The sequence below is a fragment of the Eimeria necatrix genome, genomic scaffold (genome assembly GCF_000499385.1).
Source record: "Eimeria necatrix Houghton genomic scaffold, Enh_scaff65, whole genome shotgun sequence".
NCBI classification, from domain to species: Eukaryota; Apicomplexa; class Conoidasida; order Eucoccidiorida; family Eimeriidae; genus Eimeria; species Eimeria necatrix.
In genome coordinates this window covers 102,088-121,658 of record NW_013651719.1, presented here as the reverse complement: position 1 = coordinate 121,658, position 19,571 = coordinate 102,088, and the positions used below count along the sequence as shown (strand labels likewise).

The 19,571-nt window shown below is 49.5% G+C and overlaps 3 protein-coding genes across 3 annotated transcripts; 2 read left to right on the top strand and 1 right to left on the bottom strand.

Moving 5' to 3' along the window:
- Nucleotides 1–7,840: 7,840 nt before the first annotated feature.
- Nucleotides 7,841–8,155, top strand: ENH_00069140 (hypothetical protein, conserved; the record flags this gene model as incomplete). The annotated part of the gene is made up of 1 exon (XM_013577437.1): nt 7,841–8,155. The coding sequence occupies one exon, from the start codon at nt 7,841–7,843 to the stop codon at nt 8,153–8,155; it is 315 nt and encodes a 104-aa protein (XP_013432891.1).
- A 1,873-nt stretch (nt 8,156–10,028) lies between these two features.
- On the top strand, nt 10,029–11,389 carry ENH_00069130 (SAG family member; the record flags this gene model as incomplete). Its single annotated transcript, XM_013577436.1, has 4 exons — nt 10,029–10,110; nt 10,240–10,382; nt 10,624–11,084; nt 11,281–11,389. 4 exons carry the CDS (start codon nt 10,029–10,031, stop codon nt 11,387–11,389), a joined length of 795 nt encoding a protein of 264 aa, XP_013432890.1.
- Nucleotides 11,390–14,051: 2,662 nt separating this feature from the next.
- ENH_00069120 (CAMP-dependent protein kinase regulatory subunit, putative) lies at nt 14,052–18,887 on the bottom strand (the record flags this gene model as incomplete). Its single annotated transcript, XM_013577435.1, has 7 exons — nt 14,052–14,447; nt 15,126–15,494; nt 15,747–15,815; nt 15,999–16,088; nt 16,427–16,488; nt 17,112–17,179; nt 18,868–18,887. The coding sequence occupies 7 exons, from the start codon at nt 18,885–18,887 to the stop codon at nt 14,052–14,054; spliced, it is 1,074 nt and encodes a 357-aa protein (XP_013432889.1).
- Nucleotides 18,888–19,571: the final 684 nt, after the last annotated feature.

Below are 19,571 nucleotides of genomic sequence, written 5' to 3'. Positions count from 1 at the left end.
GCCGCTGCTGCTGCTGCTGCGGCTGCTGCTGCTACTGCTGCTGCTGACGCCTGCTGCAGCTGAGTTGCCGTACTTGTACTTCACCTAGAAACAGCCAAGGCTGCGATATTGCAGAGCCTCCCTTTCTATTACGCTGAACTTCCCCCCGCACGCTTCGTGCCGACGCACGTGCTGCTGCTGCTGCAGGGCGTCTGAGTTGCTGCTGTGTGGCCAGCTGCTGCTGCTGCTGCTGCTTCTACAGCTCTTGCTGCTGCTGCAGCAGAGGGGCTTTCTCCGCACGACCGCTAAAAGTTAACGCAAAAAACGTTTTAATTTTTCCTCGAGCTTTTGTTATTGTCTCAATGCAGCCCCAGGCAGCAGAAACAAACTCACCCGACCTACAGGACACGCAGCCTTCCCCCCGCCCTCTACTCAGTCGCCTGCGTCGGCCTCACTAAGGTCCACTGGCTCTCCCAAGCCCTTCTAAATCTTCAACTTTCGAGGGCCTTTAATTCGCTTCCTGCCTCCTTACATGTCTAACAGAACCTATTCCGCAAACCACCACGCGCGACTCCGCCCTAGCCCGCAGCGCTGCAGCAGCAGCAGCAGCAGCCCCCACGAGGCCAGCCTCTGCTTTGCTGCCGACTCCAGAGGGGCCCCTGCGCTCTTCTGCTGCCTCTCGGCCCCTCTCGGGGCCTGGGGGGCCCCCACCGCTGAGGGCGCGGCCGCCCCGCTGCTGCCCCGCGAGCCCGCAGCAGCAGCAGCAGCCTGCTGAACCCTCAGCAGCAGCAGCAGCAAACCGCTTAGCAGTCTGGCTGCCGCGAGCTGCAGCAGCGCTCTCTGCAGGGCAGCCCCTCTGGGCGCGGGCGGAAGCCAAAGGGGGCAACTCCAATTGCGGAAGTCCTGGCCTTTGGCGGTCACTCCGGCCAAAGGGAAGGTCGCAGCTGCTGCTCATGCATGCGCTGCGGGCTGCCTTACTCGCACTTTTGGGATTAGAATGTCCTCCACTTGAATTGGGGAAGTGGCTTCCAGTGCTGCTGCTGCTCTGCTGCTGCTGCTGAAAGCCAGACACACTCGCTCCCTGGGGTGTGAGCCTCGCCCCGACAGTTTTGCGCGGGCTACTGAAACGCGCCCACAGTCTGTGCTGCTCTAGTTTAGCACAAAATAATAAAGGCCTCTTTGGCCAGTGGCTGAGAAGATTTGCCCCGGAGCTACGCAGCTTCACCCGCAGGGCTTGGGGCCCTGGAAATCCGTTGTGGACAAGGGCCAACGGGTTACTCTAGCTGCAGAGCTACTGCCAAGTATTCTATAGTCGTGCGTAGTGCACTTTAGTCTCTTGTCTCTTAGGGCATTAAAAAGTAAAGTACCTGTCCATTTGCCTTCTCTCTTTTGAGGAGCAGGACACAGGTACACGTAACGAGAGCTGTTGGAGGGGCCAGTTCCCCTTTAGGCCATACTATTGGCTTGTTCTGTAGTGGGCAGTTCGCCAAACACTGCTCTCGTAACCTAGTACATAGCAAGTGCAGCCTGCAGCCAAACTGCATTTAGTTTGGACACTGGCGGTGTGTCTAGTGGAAGGGCAAACGCAGCAACAGCGCCCAAGGCCCCTGCGTTTCGACCTTAGACAAATGCGTTCATCCTTCACACAGAAGCTTAGAACTGCGAATTTAGGTGTGTAATGTGTTGCAACTACTGCCGTGCGAAGCAACAGATCCCCCAAACATCCTTGTCATATTCATAAAGCAAATGCCGTTAACGAGGACGGCACCCTCTTGTGGGCTGGATACAATATTGGAGTATTTGCGGCTGTAGCGTAGGAACAACGATATTTTTAACTGAGACACTAACAAGGACGCAGGAAGGAGTAATTCGGAACCGGGAGCTGGGGATCAGGTGTAACAAAAGGGAACACTGGATAATTCAGAGGGGCAGCAAAAACAGGTCATCACCAAGTCAGGGCTAACAGAGAGGGTGAGGACACGGTTTGTTTTTAACGCAGTGCCTTCAACAGCAAGCTCGCGAAGGATGCCGCCGTGTGTCCCAGCTGTGACACAAAGATGGCACACGGATTTACTTACTACAGCACTTGCAGAACCAGTCTAAACCAGCATCAAATAAACACTTCGCACAGAGCTCGACACCGGTTTCCTCAACCTGCAACAGCTGTGCCACCCGGAAGCTGTGCGCAACCCCCAGCCAGGCGACGCCATCCTTCGCCGTGTCGGAGAGCAGCGTGGAGCACCCTCCTGGACACCCGAGCATTGTAGCTAGCTGCGTGTTGCGCATCTGCTACGTGGACGCAGTGAATACTAGTGGAGCATTTGAGTAAAGCCAGTAAAAAGAAATCTTTCCACTTGCTTTTTTCCACGTTCCGCGTAATGGGAACGTAGGACTGCGCCCCGCTCATTGTGCTGATTGAGAGGGCTGCTTCGTGCATGTTGCCTTTCAAGCTCAGCACCTGAAGCGTCTTTTTATGTATAATTTTTCTAATTACCCAGGTATTGCTTGCGTAGGCCGCGAGCTAATCAGACCCTTCCCTAATCGCCATGTGTTGGCCTTCCGGTCCCCCGATTGGGGGCTCGCCGTCCGCACCAACTGGCCGCAACCCGGCTTCACGGACTATGGGGCTTCGAGCCAAGGGAATACTTCCTTGCCTTCTGCTCTGGAGTCTTTAGCATTATTGGCGTAGTGCACTCGCGTGTAGTAATAGCTCCTTTCCTTCTACTCTGGAGTCTGGAGCCTTTAACACTAATTGGCATGGCGCATTTGACTATGGTTGGCGCCGAAGCATCAAGCTGGCCAGCTTCGCGACGCACGAAGGACGCTCTGCTCGCTATTTTGTCTCGCCTTTCTGCACGCTGGTCGCCCAACTCTTCCAGGCCCTGGAGCTTTTAAGCCTTCAAATGCTGAGGCACTGAATAACCAACCCTTGGGGTCCATGAGTCGCGGGACTGTCCGCAACCCGCCACGTGGCTAGTCTAGTTCCACGTGAAACCCCGTCATCATAGTCCTTCGGGACCAAGTAGTTCTTTCTAGATCATAGCATTAGAAGAAAATATTTAGCCCCCCACTATAGCTGTGGCGCTTTTGTCTACTCTCAATCTGTCCATGAAGCTGTACAGTCTCGCTCTGATACGCCTCCGCCAAGCGGCAGGGCATCCTGCTCGAGAAGTGCGTCGGCAGCAAGAGGCCTTTATTTTATCCTACTTCAAGAAGCTGAAGTACTGCTTAGGAACTTTCCGCACCTGATGCGGAGCATTCGTACATGCGGTGTTCGTGTAGTGCCGGCATCATACGGCCCACTGAGAGAGTTAATGTGGTGTATAGGTGCGACATTAACCATAATAATTTTTCGCAAAATAAAGTGTTCACCTGTAAGAATATCAGTTTAATTAACTAACAAGATCGCCCAAAAGGGGGCCAGCACAAAACGTGTTCACTGTACAGAGCTAGTGGAATAAAATTTGCCCTGTGCCACAATTTTTTCTTAGGTGGCGTTGTCCCCGGGAAGCTTTCAGATAGCATATCACTGATTCCTTACAAAAAATTAGCCCACTTGTCTACCAGATTAGGGCTAGAACTCGCTGGCAATTAAAATAGTCATGGTACACAGTAAACGCGTGTTCAAAAGCTCTGCGAAATTCGAAAGAATGCCTGGTGATCCTGTCGGGCAGCTATGCTTCAGTGGTCGTAGCCCAGAATGTCCTCCAGCACCCGAGTGTATTTCTCGTTTCATGTCTCCATAAGTTATTCAAAGGGCTTGATTCGCATATTTTCTGCCGTTCCAATTGCTGCACCACTTCTTAGAGAACAGCTACTGAACGCACCTTTGGACCTTGGGGGGAATTTCTGTCCTTGCCACTCTTCCGCCTTCTTGGCCGCTTTTCTTTTCTGCACGGCTTAGAGCTCATACTGGCGTGCCTAGTAGGTTGTTATGTGCCTTATGCGACACACAGTCTTTTGATATTGCAGGGGCTCGCAAGTGACGGACATTACCAGTGTTCTACTGGTTTCCTGGCATGTGTTTTCTAGCGGTAACCTTTGTTGCCAACCTCTGTTGCCAGTTTGCCTCTTGGCCGTCCAGCTTGACCGAAGGCGGCGACTAGCTCGCCCTAATCATCTTCCCTAATCAGATTAAAGGAGCGGCCGTGGAAACCTATTCCACTAATTTTCAGCTGATATTTCTAGCATTAGCGTTTAGCGAAGTTATGGCTTTAGTTTCCGCTGAATTATTGGTCGGGTACATCTTTCCAGGTAGAGTTGGTGCCTGAGAGCAGTTGCAAATCTGCCCGTTTTTAAATAGTTGCTTACTGCATTTTAGTCTTGAATATCTGACTTGCACATCCGCAACTCTTCTTCTGGCTTATCTGCTTTGGTTATTTCCTCCACGCACAAATTATTGATACGAGAGTTCGTGTGGTCAGAGAAAACAGTGTGTACAAAAGTTACGCTTTGTTGAGTTTTCTTACTGCCGAATGTTGTATGTCCATTCGTCCAGATGAACCCCGGCACTGCTTTGATCAGATGCTGTAGCAGTTTTGCTTATAGTGCAGACTCTGGCCCCAGATAGTTTCTGTAGTAGTTAAAAGTTTGCTGCCACTGCCTAGCTTGACATGGCTACGCACTTAGTGGGTCATACAGAAGTGTTATTGACGTTGTCCGCTCATAGATCCACGTTATCCCCAACTATTGAGAACTCCAAACAATCATGGGCTCGTGCTGTAAAACACTGAAATTCTAGCTGTCCTCTCCTCAACATACAGTATTTTTGTGATATTCCTAAAGGTAGGGTTTATCGACTCTGTTGCCGCTGCAGCAGCCGCTTCCGCTGCTCCCTGGAAATTCTTCACTTGTGAGTGCAGGTCCTGCTGCCCCCTGGAATTTCCTCACTTGTGAGTTTCACTTATGAGCATAATGTTCATTACAAAATGGCGACGCACGAAAAACCGACTAGTCCCTTACTTGATTAAGCAGTAGGACTTGATAACAAACTCTGCTGGAGAATCCTGCTGCACCCTTTGCGAGGTGGCTGATGGCTTGCATGCATTTTGGCGCCGCCAGGCGAGCTGTAGTGCACAGCACCTACTGCTTCGACTACGCTGCTACTTGCCCCCTCGAGTAGGGGCCTATGATAACCGTGTACCTTCGGCGCATTTCTTTGAAACGGAAGTCCAAATATCACGAAAAGCATTTATTCATAGTTTTTTTCGACTGCTCCCTTGAAAATTCTCCCCACTCGGGGTTCTCGCCTCCTAGGCCCTGTGGGGAGGAGGCCTCCACTGGTGCCGGCGCTATGGCCAGCCCCAATCTCCAATTATTTACAGGCACGTCTAGCGTATACATGCAAATTCGCCGACAAATTGGCTTACTTCGATCCTAGTAAGAGGGTCCTGTCCTCGTTCCGCGTTATGACCTCTTGTAGGTCACCAGCTAGCTATCTTCTATAGGTCACCAACAAGCCCTATTGTAGTGCCTGTGCACTACACCAGCTCTGGGACGCAATACGAATTCGGTGAACAGAGGGAATAACTGGGGCATTGTTTGTCTATTAAAATCTCCTGGATTCGCAGTTGACGATATAGTTCACGCTGCACTGTAGACCGCAACAACCACGATTTTGATCAGCCGTACAGGAAGTCCAAAGCGCGTGTGGGGCTTCCGCGAAAGAGGGGATAACGAGCCTCCTAGCAGTTTCCACATTAATAAAACCAAGTCAGTTGGACAATTTGAAACTAGTTGGCCACAATGCCAATGTGCGTCTGAGTTCCAATATCATGCGAGGATCAATGAACCCGTATTCGTTCCATCGCAAGAATGCAGGCAGCCGCACTCCTTGCCGATCAGAATATATCAACCGCCTATAAAAACTTTGCATCTGTACCTGTATCAAAGGTTTTGCACTCGTTTCTTTTCTGTTTTCACACGGTCTCGTATTGTTTTTGTTCGTGAAATAGTGTAAAGTTTTTGGTTAAAAGCCAGTACACCACAGACTCTCCTTCATAGATTCTCCCTCTGATTCACTGATTCGTAACGAAGAACGCTGCTTTACTGCATGAACCGAAACCATTACATGCAGGTGTGAATACGGAAAACTCATCCATTTGAAACTACTAGTACAGCAACAGATCCAAATTTTTGAGAAAGGGCTGATGGGATTCCAATGCGTGCGTTGATTTTTTTTCTCGAAGTGGGAAGCCCCGAAAATCCGTCAATCATATTCCCTTCCCTCGGCATGCGTGGAGAAAACACGATATGTTATCGAGTATATCACTGCTTGATAACGCTTGTCGAGGGAAAAAGAAGCCTAGAAATTTAGCTGACTGAGGCTGGCGCGTCTTGCGGGCTGAATACTGGTGCCAGCATAAGCCGACAACTATCACCCAGAGGCGGAAAAGCTATTAGAGACGCGAAAACCGCATTTTCTGTACAGTTGGCTGCACAGTCTAACGCTGGCACCAATTGAGTAAGAGCGCGAGCCGTTTTTGGTCTCAAAAAGAGCTCAGCCGATGTGAATTCTGTGCTACGAGCGACTGCATCCAATTGAGGATATAGTTCGTTGGGCTTGACTCAGAATTGAGGACAATCTGACCGAGCGGCTCTCCTGTGCAATTGTATCCAATAACTTTATTAAAGAAGTATGATGAATCCAGGAAAATTGTTTTTGTATCATTTGGGTAGTCGCGGATGGTACCAGGGGAACTGGCCAGTTGTGCACGGCAGGTATTGGCCTGTCTTTCCATTTATGCCTGGAAAGCCAACTGAGCCTTGTAAAGATAATACCAAGTTCTAGACAGCTCCAAGGTGATTCCTTTTAGTTCTTATCAGTGGATAAGACATTACAGTCAACTCATTTATGATAATATGGGAGCTGGCCTTTCCACAAGAGCTTTTTTGGAATCGAAATGAGCAGACAGCTCTTACGGTGTGCCTTTGGCATGTGCCTTGTAAAAAGCAAAATGAAATATAAAGCTGGAGCAGAGTGTCCGGAGTCAGACTCTAAGCGTATTCCGAAGCGCCGAATATTTCCAATCAATCTGTGCGTCTCCAGCGGTTCCCCCACCAGTGCAATTGCAAGCTTGGACCACCGTGTAATGCCCACAAAGTAGGTGGATACTGCATTGTGAGCGTGAGGGTACTCGCAGCGCAGTGAGCCATTTTTGTCACCCCAGCGTCGGCTGCGCTGTGGTCCATTACGATGAACAGGATGTCTTCTTGACCTTTTAAAGTGTCATAACATTCCCCCTGACTGTATTTATTAAGTGGACGCCTATTTCGACAGATTTGTGCTAGGATTTGCCTGTCCATAAGCCACAGTGAAGAATTAGTCTGACCGGTGGCACACGGCCTTTGTACCCCTACACCGTATCTTTCTTCTCTGGCACGCTTTCTCAGCGGAAAAGTCGTAAGCCTTGAATGAGTCAAATATTTTCGCCGTAGTGTAAAGTATCTGACAGTAACACGCAGTACAAATTCCCGAGGAGACGTTATTAACTAAAGTCCACGGAGCACCGGACAGCCAAACCCTGCCGCTGGCCAATACAGTTTAGGTTTCGTTCTGGCCCACAAACACTAGAAGTGAGCTGGCTATGTGCGGCTTTACTATTTTTTTATTGTTCTTTAGTTATCAGGGCTACATTGGTTCACTGGTCAGGGCTGCATGCTGCAACATGTAATGCAAGCGGCCGGTGTTGCTGCGCAGAGTATCACGCACAGGCTTCACAAGCAGAGTTTGTTTTACCTTCAACATTTTATGACATCTATTTAAAGTGCTTGAGATTATCATTTTAGCCATCATTTTCTGTGCAAACCTTCTAATCGCCTCGAGCCCCGCTTTGCATTCCTGTTGCCGGCGACATGTACAATGGCTTACCTCCCGTTTATTTTGAGCTTTTTCTTGGTGGTTTTCGCCACTTATAACCCTCAGGCCGTTGCTTCACCGTTGATCCTGCCTTTGGAGCCGGAGTTAACTCCCACTCTGGAATTGTACGCCCAGCGAAGGGTGCAGGAGAGCCCGGCAGCAACAGAAGCAGACCAGCAGCAGCAGGAGCAGAAGCAGCAGGAGCAGAAGCAGCAGGAGCAGCAGCGAGAGCAGCTGGAAGAAACATTTGTTTCTCATGAGGCGGCTGTCAGGGAAGAGAATGCGGAGGGAGCCTGCAGCACATCTACGAGTGCTTGAGGAGAAACAGCGGAAAGCAGATGATATCTAAACGGCCATTTACTTGTGGCTGGAGACGTTTTCGGCACCGATCATCTACAGGGAGTGATTCAGGATTTCTTTTTTTGTTTTTTTCCGGACCCGGCAGCTTTTCGGAAGTAGACGCTGCCGTTGTCAGCATGTTTGTTTTCATGAGTGCATTTGCAAAGCACACATCCTCTCAGTTCGTCGGGATCCAGATATTTCGTGGGATTGCAAGATATAACTGGGGAGGTTACACGATAAGGGTATACAGCGTGGTATTATGATATTTTGGTTTGTTGGATTCCGCATTTCACAATGGTAAGCTGCAGTGCAGTCACTGCGAATGGAAGCACAGGAAAGACGCGCTGCACCTGGAGGGATGCATAAGACTAATGTTCCCTTCTTTATGGTTTTGTTTTTCTGTTTGAATATGTGTTATATAAGTCTTAGTGCACATAACTTCTGAGTGTGCTGTTTTTATTTTGGCAACGCCGTGCACGGAGGTGGGCTAGCTGGCTCTTGCTTCCTCCGTCGCACACAAAAGATGGAAGCGCGGACAGTGTTTCCTCCACTCTTTGGGATGTTTGCACATCTTTCGACTTAACCTATATCTGCTTTACGAAGTTTCAAGAGCTTCAGTTGATCGCTGTATGCGCGACTACTGCATAGAGTACTGCTCTATAAATGGTACTAGTAAAAGTTCAAGCCAGTGTAGTTGTACAGTTTCTGGAAGCTGTTGAGCAGGCTGGATGTTAAGTGCGGTTCAATGTCGACAAAATGGCAGCGCGTCGGGCGAACACGCAGCTCATTTGAATATGAACGCAACTCAGTTGAATATAAATGCAACACAGTTGAATAAAGAAACGCATCGATGTAGTTTTCAGCGGCTCTGCAGTGAAGAACATTAGCTGCATTCGCTTCTCCTTGCCATAGCGGCGGCCGCATGCTATGTAACTGCTAGCTAGTCTATTCACTCCTCTTGGCAGATGGTGGTACCCATGAAGAATGGAAACTGCACCCTGTAAGTTGTACCAGTGAATGCTCTAATATTCCCCCATTTTGGGTGACTCCGAAGACTTTTGGGAGTAGACTGCTCGCTCACGAGCTCCCCAGCTTTGTCCTTTCGAACGGGCGTGGTGAAAGGATTTAAGGCACAGTGTCTACGGATCTCGTGACAGGCAAACGCGATGTTTAAAACCGCGTGCGCATATAGAGCAGCGCAGTATAGCCGGGAGACGTAGAATCGATCTTGATTTGCTGGCCACCGGAGATGGTTTCTGTAATTCTCCTCAGCGTGCTACGCGCTTTCAATGCTGTGTCATAGTAAGAACTGGTCAGTAAGGTCTTGGCTTCTTTTTTCCCTTTAGTTTGCTACATGATGCCGCACCTAACCAGCTTCTACTTTGCGCCTTAACACGGTGGAATTTATGGGCTGGAATCCGGCACCCAACATCAAAACTTTGGCTCACATTTGTTTGGAACACGACATTAAGTAAAACTGGGTTAAAAAAAGGACAGTTATGTGAATGAACGGTGAAGAAGATGAGCTGGCCCACAGATCGATTGTGGTAGGAACGAATTCGTCCTTGTACAGCACAGCGTACCGGTTGTTCTTTCTCTTCAAGGGGACTGATAGACATTAATGACTGCAGTGTTGTGTTTCCCGCTTGAATTTGTAGGAGTATTGCTCTCTTGGCGCTCAGATCACCCACCCGGCCGCACGTCTTTGAAAGCGCTTCCAGTGCAGTGGGTGCGGTGAAGAGCCTTCCGCTGTTGCTTTCTTCTTGATCTTCATTTCAAATCTTTCAATATATCTTTGTCTTCACTCTTTGCATATATTTCTTTACTACTGCTGGATCTGGACCTAATCATGATGGGATTTTGGTTCCTGGCTCTCGCCAGCACCCTGTTGTTGCCGAAGGTGTCTTCAAGCTCGGAAGATGATTCTGTCGGTAGGTTTCTGAGCTGCATGAAGTATTTCAGGGCTTCACCAATTGCTTGAAAGAAGCTCTAAGGAATCCACAGAAGACAACATGCCTTAATTCCTAGCCTTGCCCTATGTTTGTGCTGCGGCTCTGTAGAGGTTGTTGACTGCATGACTGAGCTCAATAAGGTGAGAGAGAGTGTGGGGCTCCCCAAATTTAGTACCTTCAAGGATAGAACCCCAAACTATGGGGACGAAGAAGCGAACGACGACGTGGCCCTGTGCAACGCCCTTGAAAAGGTACGATTGTCTCTGGGCTTATGATGAGCATTCGCACCATTATATAAGTAGCTATGCATGCATTAAATTTGTCTATCATAGTACTGTGGCGCTAACACCTGAATAGCTTCGACATGCGGTTGCAGACGGCATAGATGCCGACTTCAGAAATGCCGAGGTAAGCACAGTCTGTGGCCCTTATGTGGCTGACTTTTGAGCCTCCGGCAGTAACTTCTGCTGCTTCTTCTCTGCCTTTCTGCAGGGAGGTGATCCCCATGTATCGATGCCTACTCTGGGAGTGAGCCTGGCGGCAATGGTGCAGGAGGGGGAGTCGCGGGATTGTGCGGCGGCCGTGCGGTACTGGAAAGATGCATATTCGCAGTTCGGATCTTCCTTGCCTCCTCCCTACGAGAGAGGAGTTAAGCCTTATGACGACTGGCGCATACTTTCCTTCATGGCGCTCTTCACCACGCAGGATGACCCAGCAGCCACTTGCGTAAATATTAAGTGCCCACCGCGGCCATCCAACGAGGAAGAGCCAACACCTCCTGATGTTAGCGGCACGCCCACCACCCTGCAATTGCCCTCGCAAGACGAGGAAGGCAAAAGCAGGGCACAGGCTTCAAATCCAGCTGCACAGACGAGACGGCTTGCTGCACAGTTCAGAGCTCTTCTGTGCATAATTGATCCGGTCGCCTTGACTCAGGGAAAGGCGCCATTCACGTAAGTTTCTAGTGCGCAGGAATTTTGTAAATGCTTGCATCAGTGGTTGCTGATATGTATAGGTGTCGGGACCGTTGCTGTCACAGATCAAATTCACCACATCAACATGGTTAGCAAGAATAGTACTTTGGTGCATGCAGTGGATGCCAGCAACTAATGTTTGCCACTGTTGTTGTTCCTTGTGGTTGAATAACAGGGAGAGCCAGTGGGTCAAGATACGCCAAGTGCTACAGAGCTCATCACCGGTGGTTTCGCCAACATTTATTACCTTGGCAGCTGCTTTGCTTGGTATATCGCTGATATAGTTCGAAAACTTAGCCATTGATCAGGGCCTTACAATGTGAAGACTGAACTGAGGTGGCGGAGATTTTAGTTTGATTAGCGAAACAGTTCAATGCGCTTGTTGAAATCTGTCTTGGGGAGGACGCCAGGCCTTCCCTGATGGCATTGTCTATTTATTTTTGCCTATGGCTCATCGGAATGGGTTGATTTTGTTGATTGGGGTGATGTCGTTGAATGGGATGGTCCGCATGAAGTAGCATAAGTGCTCGTGTTGATGACTGCATTCCTAGAGCATGCCACTCTGGAGTATGCACCACTGGGTGGCGTGACAGCCTTGGCTTCGCGGGTGCTTTTGCTAAGCACGATATATCTTCCGCGAAGCCTTCTTAGCACAGATGATGCCTACGCATACCGCATTTATTACGCAACACACGGGAGAACTGGAAGCTGGTCTTGGATCTGGACGGACAAAGCACACGGCCAACGAAAATTTGCGCCTGAAGGACACGAAGTATAATGGCAGAGGGATGCTCTTCAGCAAAATGCAAAACAGTTGCTGAGATGTGTCGTACTGCGTTATTATACCCTACTGCATGTGGCATTTAGCTTGCTATGAACAGTAGGAGACCAAGATTTACTAGACCGTGTTTCCGGTGCAGACAGGTATTCTCGGCGTCAGTCTTTCGTGTTTTGCGTAATGCAACAGAGGCGTGGAGGGCTTTACACTTTGTACAGTCGAAAACATTCAACAGCTTATTCTCTTGAGGGTGGGGAGGGCTGAGAGACGATTCAGTTCTGCCTCTCATCCTTCCTGGACTTTGTCTTCATTGTTCTTTGCTGACTTTTTTATATCAAGAGGCACGCGGTGGAACGCTATATTTTAGCTCCCTTGCTCCTGTAAGCAACCTTCCGTCATAAGGTGAAGAGTTGAGAACAGCAGATTGGTAGTGGCACTTACCGGTGGGTAGCGCGCGAGGCATCAGTTCCATTCATGCCACGCAGTTTTTCATATCAGTAAGCGTGTTGCTGTAGACCCTGCAAAGAGTAGGTTTTCGAACTCCAGCCACGACTCGGAGTTCCTCAGATTAGTGTGGAGGTAGCATCATAACCCCGCGCACAGAATGGTGAGGAGTCGCGCGGTGCAAGTGCTTTTCACCTTTTAGACTGCTCGTAGTATTCTGTAATGCAATCCACGCGATGCGGGCTGGCAGTAACTTGCGCCAAGTGTTCCATTCCCAGCGAGCACCGGATGATGCTGACTGCAGCGTCTTCAATTCTACTTCCATTCGGCGCCCGTTGGTACGAATGACTCGTTTTCATGAATGAATTAAGTACTAGTGACGCTGCTCTGGGGTGTGCTGGGTGTGGTGCGCTCATAAATAGCATGGACTGCCGCATCTAAAAGCAAAGCACTGCACAGTGCACGCCTACGCCAAAATTCAATTTCTTTTGCAGAAGAAACCAGCTGCATGGCCCCCTGGGCTATAATGTCGTAATAACGTCCCTAAGCTACTACTTCACACTAATAATGAAATGCAACGTTACAGAAAATTGAGATATCGGGCGAGGGATGCCGGAGGCTGCCTCTGTGTTGCAGTGGGTCAGCCTTGCCTCGCTCTACTCACTGGGTCATAGACCGTAATAGCTCGCGGCCTAATTGATCTACTTGGTGTAGGATGGACCTTTCTCCAAACAGCCAGTCAAAGAGAGGGTCCTCTCCAGCACCTTAACAGCATGCTCCGGCTTCCGCGTGGAAACAGCTGCCCTAGACGGAATAGGCCCCGTCGTTGTGTGTTTCGTGACCTTTGGGCATTGTAGGCTTCCATGGTGTGTTGTTTTTCCCTGGCTCTACGTCTCTGGGTAAAGGGTCTAACTCCTTCGTGCGTCCTCTGGTATATCCATGAACAGTATCCTTCCATTCGAAGACGGTGAAAATAGGCAAAAAGTCACAGAGTTCACGCCTTGATGTCACAAACCGCTAGGCACACACCAGTAAAAGATGTCCAACCATGCAAACAAAAGAGCAAATAAAGAAACGAACATATATAAAGGCAGATAAAATGAGCAAACAAGAACAAGTAAACGAACACAGCAGAAAAGCATGTATGCAAAGCAGCAAGCCAACACGCACACCAGGAAAAAAAAGCAAAAGATTTGACAGAGCAAACAAGCACGCACAACAGAGACAGAGTCCACGCCGCACATCAGCCACTGCATCTGAGTGCTGCCCCTTGGCGGGTGTACTGCTGAATCTGTAGCTGGTCCTCCACCGAAATTCTTACATCCCTCCCCATTAAAGGCATTAATTATTTGATGCCGTTGCGGTTAAGACAAAATCAGAGAAAAACGAGTCCTCGCCCCGACCGGCCAATCCCGAGCCATCCTCTACAGCAGCGAAGCTGAAGTAGCTGCACGTGCTGCAGCGTCTGCTCTGCTCAGCGTCGCTTGAGCAGCAGCAGCCAGAGTTGCGGAAATCGTTATTTACTTCCTCTGTGCATTGCTGCGCGTGCGTGCAGCAGCTGCTGCTCCTGCCCTCAGCGGCTACGCCCTCTTGTGTTGACCAAATATAACGCTGCAAGGGCAATATAAAAAATCATAAAATAGTACGATGCGTTAGTGTACAGCGGGCGCTGAGAAGTATGGACGGGGTGGCGTGGGCGCGAGCGGGTTCGCACAGAGCACAGTTTACTTGTCCAGATATTTGGTGTCTAGGCCCAGCTGCGTCATGACGGCTCTGTAGTGGTCCATATTTCTCATGAGGAGTCCCTCAAGAGGCCCTAGTAGCCTCTTGAAGCTCCTCCTGTCCATGTAAGCCACCTTGCAGTCCGTCTTGGCGGTGACTGTTGCTGCTCTAGGTTGGTTTTTGAGGAGTGCGAGCTCGCCAAAGTAGGAGCCTCTGCTGTACTTCATCACTACCTTCCCCCCTTTCACCGCCTCAGCCTCGCCATCTAATAGCAAATAAAATGTGTCGCCGGCCTCACCCTCGCGTATGATTGTGTCCCCGGCATGATATAACTGCGACTTCAGCGCATCCGCCACTTTGCTGCGCTCGTAGGCATCCACGTCCTTCAACAGCTCCACCTGACACAAATTAAACGAGCAGGGAGAACACTACACAGAGTGGAAAATCTAAAAATGTCATGGTCACGGAAAGACAAAGGGAAGCACAAAGCGTAACATAAAGTGGACATGAAACAAGCAATCTGTCCTGTTCCACATGCAGCGTTACAAATAACAGAAGTACGTGGAGTACGCAAGCGGGAGACAATATACAAAATTTGGTGTAAACACACACGACTACAAACAAGTACCAACACAGACGACCAACGCTGAGCACAAAATGCAGATAAGTGAAACGGAGACGCAATTATGGACACAAACATCAAACAAGCATAAACGACGATATATGACACAGAACCACAAAAATACAAAATAATCCAAACAAACAAATGAGACAGAGCCAAACGAAACAAAGCCAAACACGGTACGAAAGCCCGAAATATGCAGCTCTCGGAGGTTAAATGAGGGTGTTGTGGGACGCAGGTGCAGCACGGGTGGATATACAACAAATTGTGCGACGGATGGAGGTTGCGAGTTCAGCGTTTAAGGCTTTACGGCTTTGCCTCAGAGAGAGATGGCAGTCAATAGGCCGATGGACGTTAGGGTAGAAGCTTAAACAGAGAAATAACAGGCGAGACCTTAACTATCTACGGTAAAGAATTTGTGTGCGCAAAAAAGAGTACAGCAAGGAAGGCTCACCTCCTTCAGGCTCTCTTCATACATTTCCCTCTTTTTAGCTGCTGCGTCCCTGACAATGTGAGTGAACGTTTGTCTGTCAAGAGACCAGAGCTTGAGGTCCGTTGCAGCAACGACAGTTGCTGCTCTCGGTGCATTGTACATGAGAGCCAGCTCTCCCACTGTGTCTCCTGGCTTCATCGTGTTCACTTTAAGGGTTTCTTTTTCATTCGTTCCCTCTTTTGTAACCTCTTTGAACACATCCGCCTCCCCGGATTCTATTAAATATAATTTGTCACCATCAGCGCCCTGCTTAATCAGTGTCTCACCCTTCTTGACAACCACCTCCTCAAACGCATTTAACACCACGTCAATCTCCTCCACATCCAAAGACTGCGTACAAAATAAGCAAAACCTGAGTCCTAACTAAACAATGGACACTAAACAAGAGCCTTCAAGCATCAAACCCCGCATGTCAGGACTCAAAATGAAATATTTGAAGCTTGACTAAAACCTGAAAACTGTTTCCCTATGCCGTAGACAGTAATGACTACAAACTCGACCATGACCGCCAATTCTGTAAGAATACGTAAAAAGCCTAAACCGTGATCCCTAAAGAACAGGAAAGGGGATTGCATAACTCACGCTAAACAAGAAAGAGTTGTCCAGAATCTCCTGAATTCGCTCTTTCACCTCTGGGGTCTTTGGATGGACCTGTTCACAGACCACGCGCCGCAGCCAGCATAGACAGGAATGGCAATGCCGCACAAGGAGCCAAGAAAATAAAACAAGGAGTGAGGCAAAAATCGAAGACGCCTCTAAGGAACCACACTCCGGAAGTCTGCCCAACGACAAAGTGAGCCCAGAAACCCTAGGTTGTTTGCCCTAAACCCTTACGGGAGCGACAAAGTTAGTCTTCTTGTTCCACTCCCCATAGGCCTCGGCGCTGACGGACTGCCTGTTTTTTGCTTGCGCCTTTGCACTCGGCTGCAGCGATAACAAACTCAAGTGCACTTTGTCTGTTGCTTGGAAACACAAGAACAACCACTAAAATCATAACTACAGGCTGGCAATTGTTACCCTACGAACACCATAGGTAGCTTGGGCTTCTTATAACGTACACGATAACTTGTTCTATCTAATCCTTAAGAGTAACGCGTAATGACTCACACCCCATGCTGATGCTTCTGCAGTTGCTTCTGCTGCTGCCGCCACCAGTAAAAATGAGAGCGGTATAATACGTAGTAATACAATTCGTGTAGGTGTGTTCTAGCTGACTACTGCTACAGCAGAGGCTGCTGGCCGCAACTGCTGTTGCTGCTCACCACGGGAAGATCGTCTACGACGTCATCATCGCCTTCGTTGCTGTCCAAATCGTCCTCGGTCACTGTGAAAAGCAGTAACACAAGTAATTGCAGCAACACCGAAAACGCATGGCTGCTGGAAATGGCTACGACCGTTTAAGTAGCCGCTGCCTGATCCGGCAGTGCTTAAGAACCCTCAAACTGAAACAGAAGTTACACTTGCGGTGACAACAGCAATATCAGAAGCAGCAGGAGAAGCTATCACAACAGCAGTCACAGCGACTGAGAGAAGAACTGCACTTGCGGAAACACGAGCGTCAGAAGCAGCAGCACAACAGCAGTCAGAACGGCTGCAACGACAAAACGACAAAAGGCGCAGCAACTGCATCAGCAGCAGCAGCTACACAACTAGCAGCAAACGCAAAGCAGCAGCGACAGCAACAGATGTAGCAGCAGCCGCAACGCAGCAGCAGCAACTAGTTAGTTCCACCTATATCTCCCTCCCGCCCGCCGCCAACTCCAACAAAAACAAGACCACAGGGAAACGGAAAAAAGCACTAACTCATAGGCCGCATGCACCACGTGGATAGAATCGCCCACAGACTGGAGACCATCTGTGCGTCACTGTGCCTCAGGACGAGCAGCGGCAGCACGAGAAGCACGTGCATCAGCAGCAGAAGCAGCAGCTGCAGCTGCAGCAACGCACCTTGCTGCAGCGCTTTGGCCTTCTCCGGCTGGCCCTCCGCCACCGACCGGCCACCGGGCCTTCCCCGACTAAAGAGGCGAGAGGAAAAGACATAAACGTGAATGCAGGTAAACACTGTGTAAATGCACTTTATAGACAAGTACACGATAAAATCAAGAAAACGTCTGAATCCAAATACAAGTACACGCACACATCTACATTGAGAGAAATACACAGAAGCGCGCTGAAATGCACAAATAAACGAGCACATGCATTTATAATGCATTCGAGTATGCGCGTGCAAGTGCTGTGACAAATATATACTCAAACAAGACACTGACATGATAAACTGAAACGGACAAGCATACACGAACAGATATGTACACACGTGCAGAAGCAAGCGTAAGTGTAGCGGTGAACGACGGGACACCAAGACTCTGACAAGTAATGATAAGAAAAGGCCCACACAAAAATACTGCGCTAGGAGACCCAAAAGGCCACGGCTAGGTTCAAGAACAACGCTCTTGCGACCAGCAGCAGCAGTTGAGCTGCGGGAGAGCCGCATAAATTAAGCACCAGCGGCAGCCACCGGATAGCCCTCACGGTGCGAAAGCGCAAAGCACTTGTACTATGAATGCTACTGCCGCAGGGGCAACAGGAGCAACAGGAAACGGCAAAGGCGGTAATCGCGCGTTCAGAAGCAACAAGCTTTAGAATGATGAATATACCATAATGTAGATCAACAGCTGTATGCACACCTGAAGTGAGCGCAGTGCAGCGGTCTGCGCCAAATAATAGCCAGCAAACTACCATATGCGGGTGCTCTGTTTGTATACCCACGGACGAAAGCAAACGCATAGCAACATGTGCGGGTGCAGATACATGCATCTGTGGGGACAAAAGCACTGCAGCTAGACACGCGCAGACCTGAATTATGCTTGTGCACATACTGACATGAGCATGAACGTGAACAAATGCATCCACATAGATGAAGAATGCCCACAACGGGCACAGGCAACGTGCGTTTATGCAAACACATGCACCAGCATGCTCCTATTAAATACAAATACCAAAAGGAACACAAATATAAGCTTATGTATGTATTTATCCAAACAAATATGAACACACAGGCATGCAGGGAAGTACACCAATGTGCGTATGCGAGCACCGACGCACAAGGTGAACACAGAACTACACCTGCCGCCCACAATTTCTGACTAGAAAAGGGAAACAGGGAAATAGGATGAAGAAAAACTCGAACATAACGTGCAAAAGAAGCGACCTAGAGAGAATGTAGCACGGAAACTGCGTGATCAAAGCATGCAGACAAAAATATTGGACGGAAGTGGCGGCGGGCAGGTTCCAACCCCTAAACCCCAAAACCTGAACCCCAACCCCCCAAGCGCTCACACTGCACAACAGAGGTGGGGGCAGTTGCCTCCGCGTCATCGGCCTTGAGCCATCGCTGTGGCCTTTCGCTGTTGTTGGAATATTCCACAGTAAATAACACAACTAAGTATCAGTGTACAAAGTGGCAAGCGTAAGCTGACACAACTGAACTAGGGTCGGTACGGTAATACATAAAAGCAAATATGCATGAATGAAATTAGCAAGTAACCATGTGAGCCTGCCGTAGGTCAACAAGTAACCATGTGAGCCTGCCGTAGGTCAACAAGAAACATCAAGCTCAGCGCGCGACCACGGCAGGGGGAAGGGGCGAACTGCTGCAGCAGCTGCAGCCGTGTCAGCAGCAGAAACAGCAAAAACAAGAGCTCACCACTCGCACACGTTGCCCATTGTGTTGATGGGATTGTCACCAAACCCTCAGGTTCTGCGCAAACGCAGCAACACGTAGGTAATGCAGTTCTGCTGACTCTGCTGTTGCCGTTGCTGCGGCAGCAGCTGCTGCTGCGAATCCTTGCACCTGACGCCTCAAACGGCAGCGCAGCATAAGCAGCAGAGTGCACGTCCTTTCTGAAGCTGTTACTGCTGACGCCCTTCTCTTCTGCTGCAGTTTCTAATGCGGTTGCTCCTCCTAATGCTGCTGCTGATGCTACGGCACCACTTCGAGAACACCACTTCACGAACATAAGCAGCTAGTGCAGTGTGACTGGCGATCACTGTGCGTGAACGACTTTTTGTAGCTGCAGTTGCTACTGCTGTTGCTGCTGTGCACGGCTTAACAACCGGCACAGTGGCCGCCGAAACTGTCGTTGGAGCGCTTGCTGCTGTCGCCTAGAAGCATGTTCGTGCGAGCTATAGTATTCATTGCAAGAAGAAGCAGAAGAGGTCGCTGTAGCAGCAGCAACAGTCAGCAACAATCAGCAACAACAGCCACCATTGCCTTCCTCACCTAGAAACGGCGGCAGCAGCTCGAGAAGCAGCTAAGTCTAAGTTGCTGCAGCAGTAGCGCTTCCTAGGAAAAAGAGTTTTGGGATCTCAAGATATTAGAGTGCATATGCAGGAGGCGCCGCCGCAGCA